This window comes from Equus quagga, chromosome 6 (assembly GCF_021613505.1).
Source record: "Equus quagga isolate Etosha38 chromosome 6, UCLA_HA_Equagga_1.0, whole genome shotgun sequence".
Classification (NCBI taxonomy): domain Eukaryota; kingdom Metazoa; phylum Chordata; class Mammalia; order Perissodactyla; family Equidae; genus Equus; species Equus quagga.
In genome coordinates, this window is record NC_060272.1 from 65,760,663 (window position 1) to 65,785,874 (window position 25,212).

At 37.1% G+C, this 25,212-nt stretch overlaps 1 protein-coding gene across 4 annotated transcripts in view; it reads left to right on the forward strand.

The window, feature by feature from the left end:
- Positions 1 to 25,212, forward strand: part of TRPC4 (transient receptor potential cation channel subfamily C member 4) — a 206,894-nt gene that overhangs the window by 176,635 nt on the left and 5,047 nt on the right. For 3 of the 4 annotated variants that reach the window (XM_046663667.1, XM_046663666.1, XM_046663668.1), the window contains 3 exons: positions 3,382 to 3,695; positions 11,383 to 11,578; positions 15,111 to 15,320. In XM_046663667.1, coding sequence (XP_046519623.1) covers positions 3,382 to 3,695; positions 11,383 to 11,578; positions 15,111 to 15,320 — 720 coding nt within the window. The remainder of the gene's footprint in view (positions 1 to 3,381; positions 3,696 to 11,382; positions 11,579 to 15,110; positions 15,321 to 25,212) is intronic. The other variant, XM_046663669.1, reaches the window with a different exon arrangement.

The following is a 25,212-nucleotide window of genomic DNA, read 5'->3' on the forward strand; positions in this document are numbered from 1 at the left end:
AATACATACAAGATTTGAGTTTAGAGACTGAGAATTTGGAAAGAAGACTCTAGGATCAACCTCCAATTCTGCCTTGGGTGATTTGCTGCCATTCACTAAGATGAGAAAGCATACATGGAGAACGAGTTTGAGGATGAAAAGATGATGAGTTTCATTTTTGGCCTGTGAGTTTGAGATGCCTGTGAGATATCCAAGCAGAAAAGTCAACAAGGCAGTGGAATGTAAAAGATGACTGTAAAGTGAGGAGTCTGGGCTGGAGCCGCAGAATTGAGAGTCATCAGCACATAACTGACAGTTGAAAGCATGGAAAACATCCAGGGAGAATAGGTAGAATGAGAAGAGAAGAGGCTGGAGGAACAAACTCAACCTTTAAGGGGCAGGAGGGAAAGAGGAACCTGCAAAGGCTGCTGAGACGAGGCAGCACAAATGGGTGGAGGCAACATGCGAAAGTAAAGGCAGAATATAGATTTTGTGGATACTTTTTAGAAAATAGAGCCAAAGGAAAGTTTTTAATTCAAGTTAATCTTTTAATTCCTAATTACAGGTGTGAAAAATACCTTTAATAACTGAAGAATTACAATTTTTCTTTACAAATGTAAAGAACACCATGGTTTGTGAGAATTTTAAAATTTGCTTTGTAAAACAATGCCTGTATTTAAAAACCTAAGCAAATGTATATGTGAACGACAGGGGAAAAAATGAAAAGCAAAATTTAAAGGAATGAAATCAAGAGATAACTAAATGTTTATATCTCTATTTATTCCCGATAGGAAACGAGACTTCTGGGTCAGAGAATAGACAAATTATTTACTTATAAACGATCTTAGCATCGGTCACCATGTCCTAATCCCCCACAGGGTGACAGATGAGAGCCACATGTCCCCCTCATACAGGAATCTGTCCCACAGGAGAGGAACCGGGAATTTATGAATCTCAGAGCTTCTCTAGTGCAGCTGTGCCAGATGCCCATCTTCCCCCTGGAGAAGGAGGAAAGACTTTAAATTTCTAAAGTAAACAAATTTTCTCTGGGGAAACAGAGGCCCCTAGGTTTATTATCCTTAGAGTGTAAGCAGATAGCTCCAGGGGAGACGTTTCTAACTCTCTCAGGAGTTCTCTATCTTTAACTTCCAAGGCTTGTTTGCCATCCTTTAACCCAGATGCCAGCAGTGTTTTGCTCAGGAAGCCCTGACTATGCATTAATGGAAACATATTCGTGGAGCATTATTTCCCAACAATTACCAGAAGCTACACTCTGAAGCAGACTTGGGTCATTATCCTGGGGCAGAATCTAGCATCTCCTGATGTGTAAAATGGAAAACCTTCCTCTTATGATTTTGTGAGTCCCAGCTGAGATAATTTGCTGAGAAGGGTTCTGAAGTACAGTAAGTCAATAACAGAGCTGAAGTCAAGCACCGTGTGATGATGGATTCTACATCCAACTGCCTCGACTGGCTGTGAAAACTAGAGTAAGGAACAGCATCTCCGCTAGATTTGATCACATCAGAGGACCGTTAAAGCTCCATCAACATATAACTCCATCCATCCTGGCCCCATCAGCTCCAGACAGAATTTATCACTTTCTCGTTTCTTTTCCCAAAGCACTTTGTGTTAATATCTGGTATTGTTCTCATTATAATTAGTTGTCCTTGTCGTCCTAACTGGACTATGAATATTTGATGGGAGAAAACGTTTCTTGAGCATCTATTACATACAGGCATTGTGTTAAATGTTGTGAAAAATTCCAAGAAAATGATCACATCCTTAAGAATGCTTACTGTTTCATATTGTGTATATTTTGAGATGTGGCCCTAAGCCACATTAGGTTAACAAAAGAGAGAAATATGTAATTAGCCATCAACAGAGGAGAATATGTTCTCTACTTAAATATGTGTGTCTTTCCAAAGAAGTGAGAAAAGGAAGGTGAGTGTGATCTTAGTCTTTGGCGGAAGGTGGCAAAATATAAGGGTGGGCTGAATGGAGAGAATTAGGTTGTGTTTGCTACCACCAACCCTCACTCTGATACTTGTTATAATGAACAACAAAAAAAATCTTAAATTTTTATTTTTTTTCCGTATCTTCAATCATTAGCTATTTTGTGCTAAAGCTATGCATGCGAATATTCAAGAACAGTTATCAGGATTTAAAAATAGAAAATAATTTCCTTCTAGTTCAAATCTGATTGTTTTAAATTGTCACTCAAGCAAGAGTCTGAGGGTTGAACGAAATCAGGAGCTTATGATGTATTTTCTCCTCAGGGAGATTAAAAAATACTATCTATTAGTTTCAAGGGAAATAACATCTGTAAAGGTCTTTGGTATAAAATGCAATATAAAAAGAATGGAAATATTCTGATGAGACTCACACAGAAGTAAAAGTTTTTTTCTGACATGACCATTAGGACAAAGATGCAATTGTCTAGACGTATTTTTTAGCGATGTGTATGAAGAAGAGAATTCAACTTATTGCTCAATTCTTATACAGATTTTTAAAATGCAATATTTGAAAGAGCATATTTGACCCTTTTTTTTAAAAAAAGAATACAATTTACCTCAATAGTACAAAGGATAAATTTCTTTGTGCTCTTTATATAGCTGAATAATATCAAGATAGTTCAAAGCAGACATTTTAATTAAGTCTTACTTTTTAAATAATTGCTGGCCAAAGTTTAATGTAGCAAATATTTTTTTCTCAAGTCACATATTTTATCTGATTAAGGAATGTTCAGATAAATATCACATTTTCTACCTATTAAATATAAAGTTAGCAATTCGTTGGCTTCCAGGATGATTTCTAAGTTAGATTTTATTTACGATGTAACAAGTACAAAACACTAATAGTTATGCCCATATTGATCATTATTATTTCCAAAGGAACAAACCACTACTTCCACTCATTTATATGTAATTTGTATCCTACGTGCTTTCCTCTAGAATAGGCAAGTTTGTCAAATATAGTAAGTAAGGCTATTGATTATTTTGTTGAAAATTTAGTAGTTTTCCTTTATAAAGTAGCTTTTTTTGTTATTATGATGTTGCTATCTTTTCGTAATATAAAATCAGATGCTTTTTCCCACGTAACATTTTCCTTTTCTTTTTTTAAAGTTCCATTAGAAAGGTCAAGGAAAGATGTAATTCACATATTAACAAAGAACACAATGACAAGGCCAGGCCAGGAAGGCCACTTTGATTAAAGTTCATCAATTATAAACTACTTTCATAAATTCTTATGTTTGTATAGGTTAGTAATGCTGCCACCACCATGGAGGACGTGAGTTTCCTGACAATAGGCAGGATCTACCTGAAAAAGCATCCTGGCCTGAACTTGACATCCTCATATATACATGTTTGTTTCATTTTCCCTTTGTTTCTCTCTTTTCTCCAGTACAGTGCTCTTAATCCACGAGAATCTTGGGACATGTGGCACCCCACTTTGGTGGCTGAAGCTTTATTTGCCATTGCAAACATCTTCAGTTCTCTGCGCCTGATCTCACTATTTACCGCAAATTCTCACCTGGGGCCTCTGCAAATATCCCTGGGAAGAATGCTCCTGGACATTTTGAAGTTTCTATTCATATACTGCCTCGTGTTGCTAGCATTTGCAAATGGCCTGAATCAACTATACTTCTATTATGAAGAAACGAAAGGGTTAAGCTGCAAAGGCATACGATGTGAAAAGCAGAATAATGCATTTTCAACGTAAGTCGAGCAGACATTTCCACTGGTAACGTTGTGCAGAATTTAGAGTGTATTATGTTATGAATTTCAACTGTGACAAGTGGTTGCAAAGAAAATTATGCTTAATGCAAGAAACAGAATTAACATGGCTTTGAACACAAATGGATCTTTCTGACATTAAAAAAAATCCCGCACCTTTAAGTTTTAGTAAAATGGTCTTTTCTTTAAAACAACCTCATATGAAGGAAAACTATATATACTGTTTTAAAATGTGGAATAAAAAGGGAACCTGTGCCCTATTGGCAGCTTACAAGTACATTAAAAGATAGAATATATACAAAACCAATCATGTCAGAAAATCCAAGTGCTTGTCAACATTTCCTCATGTGTTTTGCAGATACTAAAGTCCCTGCACATGTCTCTTTCATTCTCTAGTTCCCTACACAAAAATCTAAGCATGAAGAAATAATCCAAATAGAACCCCAAGGCTAATGGAGGCCATTGTTACTATGCACACAAAGCTCTCTGTGCCCTTACACCTGATGAGCAACGAGCCTCCTCCAGTGTCAGCCTCTGGTGATTCTCACAATCAGGTTTGCTGACAGCACAGGTTTATGACCACTATGTGTGAAGCTCACACAGTCCTCATGGAATATACCTCTACATACATGTCCATTTCCTTCCTACTGTGATAAACCGACAACTGTGATAAACAGTTAATTAGCAGATGAGTGAAGAAGTTACACAGTACCTCTGCACAGTCACTACATGTGAATACATGGTCATTTTGTAGGTGACTTTAAAATTCAGACTCTATTCATGGCCATTACAGAATTTTATGTAATATAAGAGAGTACAGTAATTTCTCAAGCAGGAGGAAATTGATAACTTCACTGAAACTAAATGACTTATGGTTAAAATATCCTTGTAGGTTCAATTCTGTACCTGTTTTATCGTTGATCTGAATATTTAAAACTCCATTTTAGTTAATCATCCTCTGTTTATTTGCACATGAAATTTTAATCTCAGCCTTAACTGACTCACATCTTCTCGGAAGTATATTTGAGACAAACCATGAATCATAAAGAAACAGAAAGTCATCCCAGCTTGCCCTTGTCATTTCGTCTCTTGCTCCCAGCCTCTTTATTCCTCTGTGCTTAAACAGCAGTTCTCCAGCTCGACCAGCTTACTCAGGCTTGTCATCTTCTTCATGCTATTTTCTGACCCTGGACAGGAGAGAGTCAATGAAACCCTTTATGGCAACATCCTCGTGACAAGCATGGCCTTGGACTGTGTCTCAGTTTTGATATCTGAACTTAGCATCTTTCCCCACTCATTCATGATCCCTGACTTCGTAATTTGCCCTTAGGAACTAGGACTAGAGATTTACAATGGTCAGATCCCACAACCTCTCCTCTCATAGACTAAATTCTGCCTCGAACAAACTTCCTGGAAATTGTCAGTCTGCTGACTGGCTTACTGGATTTCTGATGGAGAAATTTGCACACTCAGTCTTTCACAGCTCCCTTGTGACTCTTTACTGTGTGCCCTGATGCAAACTGCTTGCCAAGACCACCCCATCTATGTCTGTTGCCCTATCCTGATTCCATGCTTCGTCTTGCAGAAAGAACTTCCACACAGTACCTAGAACTGAGTTTCCTCCCAGGTCTTCTTGAATTCAGGGAACAGCTCTGGTTCCAAGACCCAAGCCCTTTTCAGACATCTGATTCATCCGCAGTTAACTAGGTTATACCTAACCCCATCTTAATTTATGATCTCTAAGATTTCCAGGAATCCCCTTGCCCTGTTCCTGGTTTCATGGTAAATGATTACATATTACAAACTAATTTTAAGAGTATGGCTAGAGAATCTGATGCAAAATGTCTTATATAAATTGTATTCTAAAAGCAAATATACTGAATTGCTTGGATTATGTATTAGTTTTGTGTATCCATACCAATGATTTCCGCTATTATTATGAAAGCAACAGATAATTGCATGTCTTAAATATTATAACCCAAATCATTCAACCCAAATAAATCAGGTGTTCTACCTGAATTTTTTTTCCAGATAATGAAATGTAAATTGGCAAGCAAAAATTTATTTTTTGTTTGAAGTTATTCAAAAACTAAAAAATAGATTATTAACTCCTAGTTTTATTAAGCACTTGAATATGCAGAATGCACTAGACAGGTATGAGTTAACTGTCCCTTGATGACCCTGTTTCAGCCTAATGGCTGTCAATCACTGTGAAGGGATGTCCAGTGATGCCCTCGGGGCTCCCGCTCACTGTACAGCTTATTTCTGTGTTTTTGTGGGTCTTCAATTTTCTTTTTTTACTTCTGTAACTTCCATAAATTTCAAGCTCTTTTTTTTTTACTACCCACCATCTCAGAGATCTTATTCTATATGAGGATTAAAAAGCACAATAATTCATGTAAAATAGCTAACATAGGGCCTGTCATATAATGTGATAAAAAAAAATGTTAGCTACTCTTCTGCTTTTCATCGGTAGTAGTAGAGTATTATTTCTCACCTGCATCTCACATGGTTCCTCTCTTTTTCTCCTTCACTCAAGGAACAAATGTACCTGAACCCTGAGTTTCCCAGGGGTGGGAGTAGCTACCACTCCTGTCTCCCTCCTTCCTTTCCTCCAAGCAACACTGAAAAGAAGTCGAGACAAGATACCTTGTTTTCTTGGTCTTTCTATTCATTCTTCATCCAGTTGCAGTTTGGCCTCTGCTTCCATCACTCCACTAAAACTACTCTAGAAAATATCTAGAGCTTCCATATCACTGCTGTCAATGGACATTGATCTCTTTATATCTTATTTTTTGTGTCTGCATCATTTCACCCTCTTTATCACTTTCATTTTTGAAATCTTGTCCTCCTTTAATTTTAAAGTTACTGTGTTTTTACTGTTCACTTATTTCTTCTCTAATTTTTCTTACTTTCCTCTGATAATTATATTTCAGTTATTGCTTTTAAATAGTGATCTGCTTTAGCAACTATCCTGAGACCCTGTGAAACTCATCTATGCTTATGGATTTGGCCCAGTTTGTCTAAGAGATGACTCCTATACCCATTTCATTAGCACAGATCTCTCTCCCCAAGATCTGTAGGTCCAACTGCCTTTTGGACACCTCTCCATGCATATCTCCTAAAAATTTAAACCCAAACAAAGAAAGCTAGTCAAAGTCTCTCTCAAAACTTCTTCCTCTTCCTCAACTCTTGTTCCTAGTCAATGCCGCCAAAACCCACCCAGATATTTAATACTAGATCCTCTTTAACCCCACCCCCTCCACACGCAGTCTATTCCTGCTCTTGACTATCTTGGTGTTATCTCCCCTTGCTCACTGCCCACTCCTCAGTCCAAGTCCCCCTGCCCCTGGGCTCTGCCTTCCTTTATATGTTTTCCATCCTGTTGCCCAAATGATCTTTCTGAACCGAAATCCTGACAATCTTCTGTTTTAAGTGTCGAAATGTTTTCTTGTTCTTTACTGGATACAGCCCAATTCCTTAGCTTGACATACCAGGTCCTTCAATGATTTGCCTCTTGGTTCCTTTTCAAGCCTCACCTTTCTCCATTCTTCAAGAATATTTTACTCTTCAATATTTTCTAATAGGTTATCAATCCTCAAACATGTCATAATCTTCTCTCATCCTAGAATGCCCTGTTCTGCCCCACTTGCAAAATTTTGTTCTATTTTCCAAAACCTACCTCAGATGTACTTTTTCCAGGATGCCTTTCCTGACCCCCTGATGACCAGGAGCTCCTAGGGTCACAGACTGTGGACTATGTCTTCTAGTCTCTCTGTGCATTTTCCCACCAGCACATGGACCCTTCTTCCTGCTGTTTTCACACTTGCATGTTCTTTCTTCTTTAACACGGGAAGAACCACATGTCACTAAAGGAAACCAAACATTTAGTCACCAAAATTATTCTACACACATTTTTAAGCTAACAGTCTCTGAGTAAGTGGCTCTCCTATGAAGATAAGGCCATGGGCTTTGTGACAAATGTCTGATTAAGAAAAGCCCTTTTATAATTATTGGCACTGTGTTCCACATAATTAGAACTGGCCAATTAAGAACATACTTTATTTGTTTTAGTATTACATTATTCCTTATCAACTAAGAATAAAATATGCAGATGCATCTTGTAGTAATTTATGTTTCCTCATAGTTTTAGTCTCAAGGGATAAAAGGAAATCTCAATTGTACAATTCATTACCTTTTTACTTGTTTGCTTTCTCTAGTTGTAAGTATTTAACTAGGGAACAAAGTAATTTTTAAAAGTAGCAATTGAGAAATCATCAAGAGACAAAATATCATCTTTAGGAAGGCAAAACTGTAGCCTCGCTCCATACAAATTGCCCGGTTTTAGTCTTCAAACAGGGTTTTATGCTAAGTGTCATTTAATTTAGTGTGGCATTATTCTGGAAAGTTTTCAGGCCTTATCACACCATAGAATTAGGAAAATAGATGTCACTTAAAAGCAGTCTCAGATGTGCTACAGCTAATGACTCTTCAATTGGGGGCAATGTGGTTATCAATAGATTTGGGAATCACTAATTATGAAAATATTTCTAGAAGCAACGGCCTAGAAATATAAACCTAGATTGATTTTTTAAAATCCATGTGATAAAAAATAATTAACTTAGAAACAACAAGGTCTCGATACCAGGGTCTTAATTCATCGAAGAATTAAATATATTTTAGTTAAGTGGAACTATTCTGCAAATCTCACTTCTGATTCATTCCACTGAAAAAAGGAAAAGAAAACAAAAATAAGAATGAAATCCAGAGTTAATCACAAAATGTCATCTTACTTTGAATTTTCTCCTTTTCAAATTCTAATTAAAATGTAATTTTGCCAAAGGGTTTACTAATATTCCCTAATAATTAGTAGTTCTTATTTAGACAGAAGCAAATCAAAATTATTTAACCATAACAAATTATTTATTCTATATGACTGTTTTTATTTAAGGAAACAACTGTTATGGGATGTATGTGGCAAAATTTTATATAATTTATTATATCACTTATATTATAACTTCAGCTCTCTCTGAACTGTTGCTGATGTCGAGAGAAAACTAGCTGAATCATATTTGTATACTCACAGTAAGAATATACACTATTTAGAAAGAACAAAAGCATTTCATGTTAAATCCAAATAGCATCATCATTAATTTTAGAAATTGCCCTTAAAGTCACTAAAAATAAAGAACTCATGGCCTTGGGTCAAATTTACTTTTTTCTTGAGAAAGTTTTCAAAGAGTAGCTTTTAGTGGCCTTTGTCTAGGACGAATGAATTAGATTAAACTTTCCCTGATATGGTTAGAATCTGACATCTGGATTGCCCTTTAAGAAGACATGGTCAGCTCCTCACATATTGCCCATCCCTGCTTGTGAGTCACCATCTAATTGAAGTTGATCAGATCAGCTCCCTTACCACTTTGTGATATTTTGTTCCATTGTTGAACAACTCTAGCAAAATGAACAAACAAGTAAATTTCCTATCCTAGAATTACAATTTAGTTATGCAATTAAAAATATAAAACTGGTTACTCTTTTTAAAAAAGTGATAAATTTGAAAAAAGAAGTCCTGAACGCAAATTAAGGCATCCTTAGTTAGATTCTCTTGGTTATACAGACCAGAAATTCACGGATTGTTTCAAGTAACAGGAGTTTGCTACAAGAATTGTGAACAGGATTACAGCCCTTTGATCCTCTGAGCAAAGATTGGTTTTAGCACGCCCTGGCTTCAGGAAGAGCAGAGCCGACATAGTGCTGGGCCACAGGATTTTTCACTCTGAGAACCATGTTACCGTGATTCGACTACTCCGTGTATATTCTCTTCAGTTTTCTTATTATCTGACTTATTTATCCTCAATTCTCTGCTTTTTAGTTTGTGCTGTCTCACACCTTTGGCTTCATATAATTCCACTGATCCTGACTCTACGTCATAGCTCCTTTCATTTCATCCTTTTTGGCAACTACCTTGTTCTCAGGATATTTCTAAGATAAACTTTCTTGGAGAGGAAATCTGATTGTTTAGGCTCATCTTTTCACAATAGGCCATGCCGTTGTCCGCTGGCCTGCTATGACTTGGCTCTTCCTTGAGTCAGTTGACCATGATTTATCTAATCCATTGAGGTTCTGGGCCGGGGGCTCTGGAGACCTACTTAAGGACCACCTCTGATAAAAGTGTGTATGTTTAACAATGTCACTGGGTCTGGGAGCTGCTGGAAAACATGATTGACTTGGTCCCACAACATGATTCCAAACTAATGCTAACCACCCTAAAGACTGAAATCCTACCTCCGTAGCCACCATGCCAGGCATGAGAGGGTTCTTGTTTTGTTTTTACAATATAATTGAACTAGTCTTATTGCAACCATATGTTAAAGTGTATAAAGAGTTCTGTTGTCTTTATTACATTGTATCAAGGTGGTATAATGGTCCTGCTGAAAGAAGCAATTCTTCATTTGGGTTCAGACACTCTTCATCTTATCCCATTTCTTGGAGTAAGTTAAGGAAACTTTACTTTCAATAAAATCAACAGAGTTCATTCATTGGTAGGAATGAATAAAATGTTCCCTTAAATATAAAAAATAGCAAACTTTATTTTCTAGGCATTCTGGGACTCTTTACCTTTATAGGATTCACTGTGTGCAAATTTAATTGCAAACGTAGAAATCCATAATGATAACATTATTTTTAATCCTCCATTTAATCCATTTAATTTTAAACCAAAAGCAAAACTATGAAAAAGTACTGACATTTTTCAAAGACGTAGCTTAAGAATCTGTCATTTATTAACTATCACTCAGTGCCCTAGGACAGGGGTCGGCAAAGTTTCCATGAGAAGGATAGATAATAAATATTTTAGGCTTTGTGGGCCATGTGTTCTCCATTACAACTGCTCACTTCTGCCAGTATAACACAAAGGAAAACATAAACGATGCATAAATGAATGACTGTAGCTGAGTTTCAATAATACTTTATTTATGGACATTGAAATATGAATTTATATAATTTTCACATATCAAAAAATATCACTCTTCTTTTGAGTTTTTTTCCAACCTTTTGAAAAAACAAAAGCCATTCTTAACTCAGGGGCCATACGAAAACAGGCTGTGGGTCAGACTCAGCATCCCTGCCTTAGGTAACTGACTGCAGTTTTCAAAGCTCTTGGGAAAATTAAGTACACCATTGGTGCTAGTATGGTGAAAACAATTTTCTTTAATTCTTTTTATTATGTTTAATTTTGTGTGTGTGGGTGTGTGTGTGTGTGTGTGTGTGTGTGTGTAAGATTAGCCCTGAGCTAACCTCTGCTGCCAATCCTCCTCTTTTTGCTGAGGAAGTCTGGCCCTGAGCTAACATCCGTGCCCATCTTCCTCTACTTTATATGTGGGACACCTACCACAGCATGGCTTGCCAAGCAGTGCCGTGTCCGCACCCTGGATCTGAACCGCCAAACCCCAGGCCACCAAGGCGGAACGTGTGAACTTAGCTGCTGTGCCACCGGGCCAACCTCTATGATGTTTAATTTTATAATTGCCCTGACATATTATTTTACTATTCATATGTATTTTTAAATTAATCAAATATACATGATAGTAAGTCAGATTCTATTGTTACATCTTATTGTATGATGGTTCTATGAATATAGCCATTAGCGTCATTTTTATCTTTATTCCAGGTTATTTGAGACACTCCAGTCCCTATTTTGGTCAATATTTGGGCTCATCAATTTATATGTGACCAATGTCAAAGCACAGCATGAATTCACTGAGTTTGTTGGTGCCACCATGTTTGGGACATACAATGTCATCTCTCTGGTTGTCCTACTCAACATGTTAATAGCTATGATGAATAATTCTTACCAACTTATTGCTGTAAGTTGAATAACTTTATTTTATTTCCATATTCCCCCCTCGAATGTGTTGTTCCTAGCTATACTACATCCTATCATAATTGGAAATAAGGTCTATAATTGACTATTAATGAAACAGATCAGAAATATAACATAAATGGTTAATTTGAAGTTTCTAAGCAGTATTACACCATATTTGGCTATGTGCTAATTTAGTTTTGCCATATTATACATGATTATAAAAGAAACTGCATCTCCCTTGCCAGGCAGTCATTGGCTACGGCAAGCAGTAGGTGAGGTATGAATTATGAACAGACAATCCTCTCTATGCAGTGCCTTTTGGGCTTTTCATTGTCTTTGTCCATTTAACTTACAATCTTGATATAAGGAAACTCATGCCAACTTGGCAAGATACAAAAGATAGCTCAGAGGGGAGTCTGAGGGAAAAAGTCACAGGATTTTCAGTCTCTTAAACTCTTGAAAAAAGCAATGTAGCAGTAAGCCTGAATTCTGTAGCAGAATATACAATAGCATATGTGTTTATTTGAAACTCTGGAATCCAGACAATTTAGCTTAATTTATTTATTCATTCATTCAGCAAATTCTTATTGAGTACTTTCTCTGTTGCCAGGTACTGTTCTAGGAACTATAAATACAGCTACGAACAAGAAAGGCAAAGCCCTTTATCCCCTTGAACTTACATACTAGTGATATATGGTAACGGCCAATAGCAATAGTGACAAAGCAAACCCATAATGGAATGAAATATATTTCTTAAGTCTTCCATATTTATACCTCAGACAAGTAGTATTTTATATGCATAATTATAGGCTGCCCATTTTCTCCATAAATAACTACAATTATATTGCATCTTTGAATCTATTGTTAAACCTCTGGAGTGCTATTATTGTTATTTTGAGAAGCAGCATTCTGAATTTTACTTAAGCTGTCTTTATGAAGGCAAGACACCTGTCACAGATGAAAACTGCATAAAACATAAGAATGCATTATTTTTATTTACTGAATCACAGACTAAAGTGCTCCTACTGGACATAACTAGGTTCTAAGATCTTCATGTGAATATCTGAACGTGCGGACCTTCATTTAAGCATCTTACACATCTGAATTTTTAAAGATAGTCCCTATATATTTGCTTCGGAAGTTCTGTATTCTTCTAGTCAACACATTTCCAAAATGGATTCTCTTTTCCAGACCACTTTCCAAAAATATTAGAAAGCCTCTAATTATCAACCTATATTCAGAGAAGCTGTGTATACAGTTTTGATCCTAGAAAACATTCAATATACTGATTTTGTCAAGAAGAGAACATGATTCAAGAATACTATAACATTTTCTTTTTGTTTCTTTGTGGGGTATAACTTTCTAGGTTACTTCTTACAAAGGTGAGAATGCTCTTCCATTCTCTATTTTTGTTTAGCCCAAACTCTATAACTACCTGAGAGGAGAGCAGGCACTGAGAACCTGAAACAGGTGTACCCCCCAGCATCCCATGCATGATGCCACTTTGAAGCATGAACAAGCCAAGTATTTGATTTTCACCAGCAGAATTTGTCCTAAGGGCTTTCTCTTTTTGCCTTACTACCCCTAACTCACAGCTTTAGGGTAAAGCATGAAAAAAGAGGAAAATTTAGTTGAAAGGCAAAAGCAATCCGGCAGGCCATATCTAAAGCCTGCTTCTCACTCACTCATTTGTTCATTGATTGAATGTTTATCATGCATCTGATGTATGCCAGCCATATGCCTGATTTTAGGGGCACACAGAACAATGAAGTTCTTGCTCTCAAGAAAAAACTTATGTAGTAGTGGTAAAAAAAAAAAAAAAAAAACAAATAATTTCAATATTGAGAAAAGAAATTTTGGAATGTGGTGAAAGTACAGCAAAGAGGACCATGATGTGGGCTGGGGGTAGGAGGCAGCTGACATTGTTGGGAGTCAGGGCAGGCTTCCTAGAAAAGGAAATACCTAAATTAACTTTTCAATATTGACTAAGAGTTAGAAGGTGGGGGCAAAAGATAGCTTTAGTCATCACCAACCTACAACTTTTCACCTCTGGATTTTCTAACCACTCCAGACCTTGTTACAGACCCTCTCAGAATCCCAAGCCATGAACAAAGGAAGAGTCTGCTTTGTGATAGTAGTAAGAGAACATAATGAGGTCAGGGTAATCCTTAATTTGTGACTCATTGAGAATCAAAGAATCAGAAGGAGCAGAAGCTACTCACAGGCCAACATTTTCTCTAAGTGACTGCCTTTTTATTAACCTTGAGACAATTCTGCCGAGTCGCATTCTCCATGACTACAGCAAACCATATATACTTTTCTTCATCAATGCAGAATCCGTATGTTTGTTTAGAAAAAAAGAGAGGGAAGATGGAGGGAGAGAGAAGGAGAGGAAGAGGAGAGAAAAGGGGAGGGAACCTGTAGCTTCTGTGCTTCCATCTATCGATCAATCCATCCAATCAAACATTTGCTAAGCAACAATGAAGACCATGCATTTTCTAGATATGGTGATTCCTTTGGAAAGCACAATCTGTCCTGTGTCTAGATTAAAATCGATATTGTTCAGAGTAGAAATGTATATATATCAAATGCATTCATTAGCACATAGCAATGTAGGCATATTAGAATAAAGCATAGTCTACAGTTATTCTTCTACTCTAAAATCTGAGCTCCTTTCTTATAATATTATTGGGTTAAAATGAACTGCTTTGAATTCTTAAAATGCATGTATGTTTAGTTTCTACCACCTCCTACTTCCCAGATTTTCTGCTTAAATCAGATTTGTGGTTAATTTAAGAGGAGACCGGCTGCCCTATATCTAATTGCCATAAAAGTTCCTAAGTTTTTTCAGGAGATTAATAAAGTGGAATGATTAATACATGATGAGGGGGATATTCTGAGGCTTGCAGACAACCACTAGCCATATTCCCATCTGGTGCCACTTGACCAAGGTTATGTCAAGGTTCAATGCTGTGTCAGAGGCCCTTTTCTACATTTGTTAGAGGAACTTCTCTCTGAGTTTATGCCTGTTGCCTTAAGGTAGGCAAAAATTATTCACATGGAAACATATCAAGTAGGCCTTTTCCTGGAAAAACCAGAAGGCTAAGCCATGAGCATCCATGAAGGTGGCATCCACCTAGGTAGGTGTTCAAGGCCTTGGGTAAAACAGAAAGCACTGTTTGTGGCCAGAATCTAATGCGTCTGAGCTAATGTAAGCCTACAGTGCAGGAAATGAAGATTCATCTTCAAGTCATAACTAATCACTATAGTCTCCTTAACATAGAATCATTTTAGATGTCTGTTTCACGGAAGAGGGAAGGATGAAAAGTGACAGGGGAGCTGTGACTCCTTACCAGGATAAGCTATCATAGGAAATGTTTAGATGACTATCTCCGGGAATCAGTGGTGTTTTTGTAAGCAATTTAATTAGTATTCTAAAAGCCACTCAGAGTCAGGTTACAGGCTCTTTGTGAGGTTTATCTCACCATGTTAATTAAGAAACCTGTCAGCAGTTGTCATATTCTCCTGTTCAGGACCATGCAGATATAGAATGGAAATTTGCTCGAACAAAGCTTTGGATGAGTTACTTTGAAGAAGGAGGTACCCTGCCTACTCCCTTCAATGTCATCCCGAGCCCCAAGTCTCTCTGGTACCTGATCAAGTGGATATGGACACATCTGTGCAAGAAAAAGATGAGAAGAAAACCAGAAAGTTTTGGAACAATTGGGGTAAGAACACAGCATGTTAGTATTACTCTTTTTTTTTCAATTGTGTATTTGAATATATTTGTATTCTTTATTGAATATTTTTGGAACTTCAACGTTTTTGTTCTTACTGTTTGCATTTCATGAATGTTTATTGCACATCTCCCATGTCTAAGACACTGTCTGAGTAACTATGACTTTTTCACAAACCCATTTCCTGAGTTGAGGGCAGTCAACTGTTATTTTAATAGTTTAATAATCACATTTTACCCGAGCCTCTCCCAGACTCACCAGTCAAGGCTTGGGGAACCAGCACATTCTCTCTTCATACCTTAATTTCTAGTTCTTTTCGGAATTGTAACTCAGGTTATTGATGGCGTTACTTATTCATTGTCTGTTTCTCTCTGGATTGTAAGGGAAGGGTCTGTTTTGCTCACCTCATATTCTCAGTGCCTAAGATAAGCCCCTGCACAGATATCATGCTTGATAAAAATTTCTCAATTAAATGATTGAATGACTATTATAACTTGAAAATGCTGTGCCATATTCAAGCACAGTGAATTCAGAATATGTTTAACTGCTTAACATTTTGCTTCTACTCTTAAGCATATTAAATGCCAAGAAGTTGTGGTGGTGTTTTTTTTTTTAAAGATTGGCACCTGAGCTAACATCTGTTGCCAATCTTCTTTTTTTCTGCTTTTTTTTCTTCCCCTTCCCCTTCTCCTTCTCCCCAAAGCCCCCCAGTACATAGTTGTATATTCTAGTTGTGAGTGCCTCTGGCTGTGTTGTGTGGGACGCTGCCTCAGCGTGGCTTGATGAGTGGTTCCACGTCCGCGCCCAGGATCTGACCCGGCGAAACCCTGGGCCCCCGAAGTTGAGTGCATGGACTTAACCACTCGGCCTCAGGGCCGGCCCCAGAAGTTGTGTTTTAAAAAAAATATTATAACTGCTCAGTATGCTTCCATCATACTGGAAGATTATACTTCCTTTGGGAATTTCTTTCATATTAGAAAGCAAGAGTTTAAGCAATTCCAGCATAAAATACATGGGCTTAGGACTTTGTTCCAGGCAAACCACTGACATGGGACAAGTCATTCTTCATTTCTTTCTCACTTAATTTCCTAATTTTCTAAGTTCTCACAGTGATGTTTTGGGAATTAATACCCTAATATTCATTAGTTCCTTTGACTTTCTCAGAGAAATTGCTTTGGAAGTGTTCTAATATGTTTTTATATTAGAATCACCTAGTAATAATAGCTATTTAAGGAAAAATTTTGATTTGTTTTTAATTTTATTTAACATATTTTATGACTGCTAGTTATGCCCTAACTTCATCGCCCACCAGGCATTGTCATCCGCATCAAATGGGGCTTTCTCCACTGGAAGTGGCACTTATTTTCCTGTCATCTCAGTAACAGCTCTAATTCTAAAGAGAAATTAACTGGCAAGACAGTATGGCAGACAGGGAGCTGGTTAGGAGAGGCAGTTAGATTCTTTCCCATAAACTATTACCCTGTGAACTTGGAGGACCAAGTTTGGGCATATATCTGATCTTAGAAAGGAAAGTCAAATTGTGATGTCTTACCCTGCAATCCTCATGCTAATTTATAGGCTTTATCATTGACCCTATAGAGTGAAATCATTTTACTCCAAATGTTTGATTTTTCTGTTAAAAATTAAGTTCATATTATTAAAAAAATATGATTGTGAAATAAATGTAATGATTTAGATTTAATGAGCAATTATGGTATATGTTCCACATGCCAGTAACTGAGCTAGAAATTAGGGGATGTGAGGAGGTACAAAAGGCATGGTTTCCATCATTGAGAGTATCATTTCCAATATGTAAGATACAGCTGTGAGAACATATTGCTAAAATATATCTTATTTAATGTATTAACATTACAATACAGTCATATACAAGATGCTATGAGAATAGTACAGGAAATAATGTTTTCCTTAAGATAAACAAGGAAAGATTTCAGAGAAGTCAAATTCTGGCTTACTCCTTTCCACATCAAAATATACTTGTCCTCTTCCCCATCTTATTCTTAAATTCATAAGAAATTTAATCAGTTTCTGAAAAGATATTAGCGAATAATACTATCTTATTATGCTGTCTCTCATAGCAGTATTTTGACTTAAAAAGAGTTTCTGGGCCCAAAACTAAAGTCCACACAGAAAATAAATTTGTCTTAATATTTTAGTTTTAGGCAATAGGAGAGGGAATCTTGGGTTTTAAAATGCCACAAAACTTGTAACAAGATATGGGGCCCTGCTCTAATATTTTAAGAGATCCATCTGTTCGGCCACCAAGATAATGGAGAACCACTCTAAGAACGTGACTTCCAACTCTCCCCCCAGACTTCCCAGAATCCTCCCACTGTTGACACATTGTTAGGAATATGTTACCATCATTTCTTAGATAAAAGAGGAACTCAACATTCACTTGGGCTTTCCTATTCAAGTAGTGATTCACATCTTTCAGAGGGAGAGGGTAAAGAGTGTAAGTTAAAGAGCTTTATATATATATATATACTACTGGTCTCCAAAAAACCAAATTTCCTTTTATGTCTTTATCTCTAAATCTGAATATTTTGCTCCAAGCTGATGTACAGTAAGATAATTCACAATCAACTGTGTCGTCAAACCATGCCTTCTCTTAGCCATGTAAATTTTACTAACCTTTGATAATGGACATTTTGGTGCTTGGGGAATTTACGACAAACTAAACAAGTGTTGTGAGTCGTGTCCCTCTTCTCCATGCTCTTCCCACTCTCAATCCTGCCCCTTTTCCAAGAGGCTAAGACTCTGGGCAGCACCAGCCTAATCAAACTCAATGCTCTAAATTTACTCTCTATCTGGACTACATTTCCAGAATGAGAGGCATATAATATTTTGGTTTGCACACTCTTAGTTGAGTTTTATACATTTATGTTTCAGAAGGAAATAAATATCTGAATTATTTGTTATACTATTAGTATTATTTGTAAAGAAAAATATAAGATCAATGAAAAGTAAGAATTTTTTAATATTAATAAAGGAGTTAAAAGAGAAAAAATGTCAAAAAGTAATTGATTTTGTTGTGAATTCATTTCACTTCCGTTGATCCTCCTGACAGTACATTGTGTAGACCTATGAAGACAAAGAGATACACACATTCATTAATTAAGAGGTGACATTGAGGTACCAATCACAATCATTTTGTATAAGTAAGGCATGGCTTACAATATTGCATTACACTTCAAAGAGATCTTAGAAATCATTTAGCTCAGCCATTTCCTTAAAGAGAGAATTTGTTTACCTTGCTCAGTGTTTCAGGGTCTCTTGGTGACAGAGCTGAGAAGAAAACCTGGGTCTTTTGTTTCCCAATCCAATATGTTTTGTGTTGCCCTCTCTTGTTTCCCTGAAAAGTCTGTTGACCACCCGACAATACCTTCCAACTTGTGTATTCTTCTTTTAATTTTTCTCAACAGCTTTTGCAGATCCTATCACTATTTTTAGCTAGCTCTTAGATTCCTGTATCTCAAAGCCCTTGTTTATAGGCTGGCTTACCTTCTGCACTCATCCCAACTTGTTTACATTTATGCCACATTTCTGAAGCAGAAAATTGAGGCTAAACAGAAGGTAGGGTTTATGCATTCTTTGAGGCATTTTCTCTAACCGTCCCACTTGTGATTCACTTACTTACACTTGTCACCCAGCAGCTGCCTGAATGTCATGCTGGTGCTCATTCCCTTCATGTGTTGAGCAGAGCCTGAAGCCAGTGCTCTTGGGGGTTGCCACAGTGGCCACTCCCTAGGAGCCCGTCACTGGTGGTCTTATCCTGCTATTTATGGCTTCCGAGTAACACTGATACAACTAGCCCTGAAAACTCATTAACTTCTTTTTTTTTTTTTTTAACTTTGCACTTCCTTTTATGGGTGATTAAGAGTTCCCGGTAAATTAACCTTTCATTTGGAATGCTTTATGGGGGAGAGCATAAATGAAGCAGAAATGCTTTATTGAAACAAGACCTTTATCATAAGTAGCAAACCCATTATTGAGAAATCGCCTGTCTCTGGGAAATCATGAAAATCCACCAAAGGGGCAACCTATTGAGAGTACAAGAACAAAATAAGAAACATACTGCAGCTTTTGGGTTTGATATTACTTTTTCTCAAAGTTTTTGCTTAACCTCATTTTATCAGCACTCTTTCTAGTATTAATACACTGGTTCTCAAACTTTAGTGTGCACTAAAATCATCAGGAATCTTCATTTTAACAAGCATTCCCAGCTTGTAACTTTAAGTAGAAACTCCAATTAAAGAAAGCCTGGGTATCTAACTCAGCTTTTTAAACTAACACAAAAGCAACCCTTGTACTTGTTGCTCAAGAGGTCTAGATCATTTAAAGTAAAAGGATACTAACGCAATACTTCCCCAAAGTGTTTAATTACGTGAAACATTTTTAAAGCCATCGATCAGATATATAAATGGAATGCTTAAGTTAGTAGGTCAATATCCTGAACTGAAAAAGACTAGAGCTTTTGGCCAAATCATATAAAAGAGAATTTAACTTCCTTAGTTTTATATTTTCCACTTTCTAGTTTTCTCTTGAGCACATGGTGAGGAGAACATGAAACACCGTCTCTGTTAGGGTCATTTAGCATCCCTCAACTCTGGGACTACAGATGGGACACTCGCGCTTGACCTGTTGCCGCAGAAAGAAGCGCAGTTAAGTCACTGTAAGAGAATCCCAAACGGTAACTGGATTAGCACCACATATCATCACTAAAGGAAAAATGCTAATAGGACATGCCTTTCAGACATTATTTTTAGTGATAATTTATCAAAATGTACTGTTCCTTAATCTTCCTGACTTTCAGCAGGCCTACCTACAAATATTACAGATACAACAGTATTCATCCTTGAATCTCTCTCAAGCCTTAATTTACTGCTGTAAGATTTGCTGACACGGCCTTTTAATTAAATTTTCTTTCCCAAGTGGAGATGTAGAGGAATGAATTGCTTGATACTCTTGATATTTCAAGAGTGAGATCCTGAATACTTGGTTTGACAAGGCGACATTCAAGCATTTTATGTCATTTATTTTTATATGCTTAGGAAGTGTGTTTATAGAGAACAATATGTAAATCCATCTGTAAATGAGCCAAACTACAGTTTTTAAAAAGGGATCACATCCTGGAACGGCCCCTTGCCTTTTTACTTGCTTTTAAAAAGAGAAGAGCACAGCAAGCTTAAGGGATTCACTCAGCAAAGCAAAGAATAAAAGGCATAATTCATGGGCTTAAAACCAGTGATGGACCAAAACTAGAGTGGAAATGAGAGAAATTGGCACTGACAATTGACTGCAGAGAACCAGCTGCGTGAAGTGAACCTGACATTCCACATAGTGGACCTGGAGAGAACTAGAGATAAAGAGTGAGAAAATGTCACAGCCGATTCCCCAGAGTCCTTCCTTTCAGAGCTGCGAAACCCCTCCTGCTCTAAAACAGCCTGACACTTCCACTGAAATGTGCAGTTACTTCCCAACAGCAGAGGTTTCTCACTAGTTGGTCTTTTCCTTTATCATTAGTTCTGTGATCCAAATACTGCCATTGTCTTGTCCTAACAAGTCAGGAGGAACCTGCAAACTGAGAGTTATGCTAATGTGGCACACAGATGTGCCCTGGGCATCCATGTTAAAAGCCACTCTGTCTAGGAACATTCTGCCCACAGTGCTAGACTTCTGATATAATTGACAAAGAAAACTGGCAACTTAAAGTGCACATCTTCCTCCAAAATATTTTTCCTAGACACCAAATTAAGGAGGGAAGTTCTTTGGTCATGTGGTCCATTTTTCCTGTCTTAAACATAACTGACAATCAATCTAATTTTTTTAAAAAAACACAACTCCACAAATTTCTCACTGACATCATAAATGTGAACTCATTCACGGAGAAATTCCTTATTCCTAACCTAGTTCTGCCATGCTATAATTCTATCTAATTTATTATTTTTTAGTAAAGATAGAGAACACCTGGTCATTGCAGATTATCAATCAAAGGTTAACATGTGAGTGGCTTGAACAGATTTAATACCCCTTACCCACGTAGGTATTTTCTTAATGAAATGTCTTTATTATGTTACTTTTATAAACACAAATTTCTCAATTCTGTTCTTGGTCATTTCTAGTGATACTTATAAGATATAATGCTTCCCTTATGATACTAAATCCCTTTCAAGCTCAGCTGATCTTTACCCAATGAAAGGGTTGCCAACATGCTAGGTACTGTTGATGGCATTTCTATTGTATAACATTTAATGATGTCACCAACTGTCAAAAATTATCATTATGTTAACTGCAAAGACTACATATATTATATGTTGAATGTGTCTCCCTGAAAAAAGATATTTTGAAACCCTAATCCCCAGTACCACACAATGTGACCTTCTTTGGAAATAGAGTCATTGCAGACGCCATTAGTTAAGATGAGGTCATATTGGAGTAGAATCCTTATAAAAACATGACCATGTGAAGACACAGAGACACAGGCAGAACACTACGTGAAGATGGAACCAGAGATTGGAATTATGCAGCCATAAACTAAGAAACACCAAGGATTGACAGCCACCACCAGAAGCTAGGAAGAGGAAAAGATGGATTCTACCCTGAGTCTCAGCGGTAACAGGTCCCTGCCAACATCTTGATTTGAGACATCTTACCTCCAGAAGTGTGAAACAATAAATTTTCGTTGTTTTAAGCCACCCAGTTTGTGGTACTTTGGATAGGAGCCCTAGGAAACCACCATAACATCTAGCGTGCATTTTATGGTGAATTTTTATTTAAATAAATGTGGATCCAGCATGGTAAGGATATTGATCCACAAATTCAGATGTGTTGGGAGAGAGAGGAAAAGTCAGAGAAAACAGGGCAGATGTGTTCAGATGTCTCTTAGTGTCTACTTGAGAGAAAGAGCAATGAGTAAAGAGTGAGTTCTAGCCTGGGATTCTAGAACCAGCCTGTCCTGAGAACACTGTAGCATTTTACTCATTCAACTCTGTGGGCCTCGGTTTCCTCATAAATGAGATTGGACAAGCTCCTCGGTTCTAATAAACAGTATGTTTGTTCTTAATGCCTACATGTCAGTTGTCATTTATTGAAATTTAAAACCCCATCTGATTTTTCTTAACCTTTAATAGATCCTAGGAAGTTAGGGAATTAAATTTTAGTGTTAGCCTAAGAAAGCTAATTTAAAAAGAAAGAGGGTCATTTTATGCATTCCTAATAGACATACTCACAATTTATCAATGATTTTATTGTATGTGATAGTTTTCCTTTGTAAATGCTGAGAAATGTGGATTTTTAATTGTATCCACCATTGCATTGATGCATATAATCCTCAAGTCTTCTTTTGTCCTAGCCTTCCCCAAAGATTTAAAATAGACAGTGGCATTTCTACCTCAGTGTCCTCTGTTAGTATCTCCAAAATTGAGTTCTTTATTATTGTTTAATAGCACCAACATCTCAGCAGCCAGGCTAGACATCTTTGTCATCATGCTCCCACACCAACTGCCAAGCCCGCTTGCTTCTGTTCCCCCTCAGCATTCCCTGTCCCTTGAGATTCTTCCTGTCCCTTCCTTTCCATTCACACTGCTACCGTTTTAGCTCACACTCACTGTGCCCTTCAGTTACACTCTGGCAGTAGCATCCCAACTAACCTCTTCATCTAGTGATTCTCTCACACATACCTTTCCTACCTAATGCTGCTTACAGATGACTATCACAGAAGTTAAATTTTCACCACGTGTCACTCGACTAGTCAGAAACCCCAGGTGCCTACTAACCACTAAATTCACTGTGTCATCTAAGATTTTACATAAAGAACCCATGCTAACTTTCCTACGTGATCTAATCCATGTATTCCTATTATCAGAGCACATCGTAACTGCGCTGGTGTAAGTTGCCATAATATGTCTCTCACCTTCTAGCACTAACATATTTGCTCATCCTAGTCCCATCTTCTAGAACACCTGTGCCTCTCTTCCTGTCAAACCCTCTGATTCTTTCATGTCCAATCTAAAATCGCATTCCCTGTTTGACGGCTGCTACTGATTCTTTCCTTAGCCCAATACTACTTCTTCCTTCCCTGTACTCAAATAACATTCCTACAGCACGCCCCATGTTTTCTCTCTTCTTTCTTTACCTTCATCTGTAGTCATATGTGTTCTTGGTATTTCACCTAATAGACTATAAGCCACTTAAGGGCAAAAAAAAAATATTCATCTTTGGCTTCTTGTATCCCACTGCCATGAACATACAGTCGCTTAATAAATATATCTTAAATCAGCCCTATGAGCTAAGAGCCGTGAAATAGAAACCCACAAAGGAAAATTCACAGAAGTCATAACAAAAATCCAAGATAATGCAGAGATGTTCATAAAACTTTTGGGACCTCCTAAAATATGACTGACCAGCACTACTCACTCATTAGATTGGCCAAAATCCAGAACACTGACAACACCAAATGCTTGCAAGAATGTAAAGCAACAGGAACTCTCATTCATAGCTGGTGGGAATGCAAAATGATACAACTACTTGGAAGACAGTCTGATGGTTTCTTACAAAACTAAACAAACTTTTACCATACGATCCAGTTATCGCACTCCTGGGTATTTACCCAAAAGAGCTGAAAACTTATGTCCACACAAAACACTGCACATGTATGTTTATAACAGCTTTATTGAGAATTGCCAAAAATTGGAAGCAACTAAGGCATCCTTCAGTAGGTGAATGATAAATAAACTGTGATTCATCCAGACAACGGAATATTATTCATCACTAAAAATAAATAAGCTATCAAGGCATGAAAAGACAAGGAGGAAACTTAAATGCATATTGCTAAGTGAAAGAAGCCAATCTGAAAAGGCTGCATTCTATATCATTCCAACCCTATGACATTCTGGAAAAGGTGAAATTACGGAGACAGTAAAAGATCACTGGTTGCCAGAGGTTGAGGTAGGAATGGGGGAGTAAAGGAGAGATGAGTGGACAGAGAACAGAGCATTTGTAGGACACTGGAAATACTGTGTATGATATCATAATGATGGATACATATCATTATATATTTGTCCAATCCCATAGAATGTACAACACCAAGAGTGAACTATTATTGTAAACTATGAACTTTGGGTGATTATGATGTGTCAGTGTAGGTTCATCAGTTGTAACAAATGTACCACTCTGGTTGGGAGCAATGATAATGGGGGAAGCTATGCATGTGCAGGGTAGGGGGTATATGGGAATTCTCTGTACCTTCCTCTTAATTTTGCTGTGAACCTTAAGTTGCTCTAAAAAAATAAAGCTTTAATAAAACAATCACTGTCTACAGAATTTGTTACATTTATCTATATTTACTAGAACCATCCCCTCACACTATTAGTTAAACACAAATTTCTTACTTCCAAGCCTCTATTGCCTAGGCTAAAAGTATCCAATTCTTCAGCTAAAGAAAACGCTCTCTGCAAGCAGGAAATGCAAGGCAAATCACGCAAAGAGAGACAATTACATCCAAGTACAACCCTTTTACTTCCCCAGAGGTAATCCTGATACGTGTCAAACTATCCACAAGTTTTGTGACTTAATAAGTTTTTTATAAAAAACTGTGTTAAATCATATTGTTATCAGAAAGGAAAAAATAGAAAGAGGATGAGAACTAACATTAGTTAATGGTAGATGCCTTGAATCTCTTATCTCCTTTAATCTTCAAAATCACTCAGTGAGTTTATCTTTACCTTGCAAAATAAAAACCAGGGGAAGAGACAGGGTCTCAGAGATAAATTCTTTGTTCAGTTTCAGTCAATTTCAAATCCTGATGTTAATCTTAAATTCATGTTCTTGACACCACACTACACTGCCTCCCAGGCAGTGAGAAAGTAGAAACAGTTAG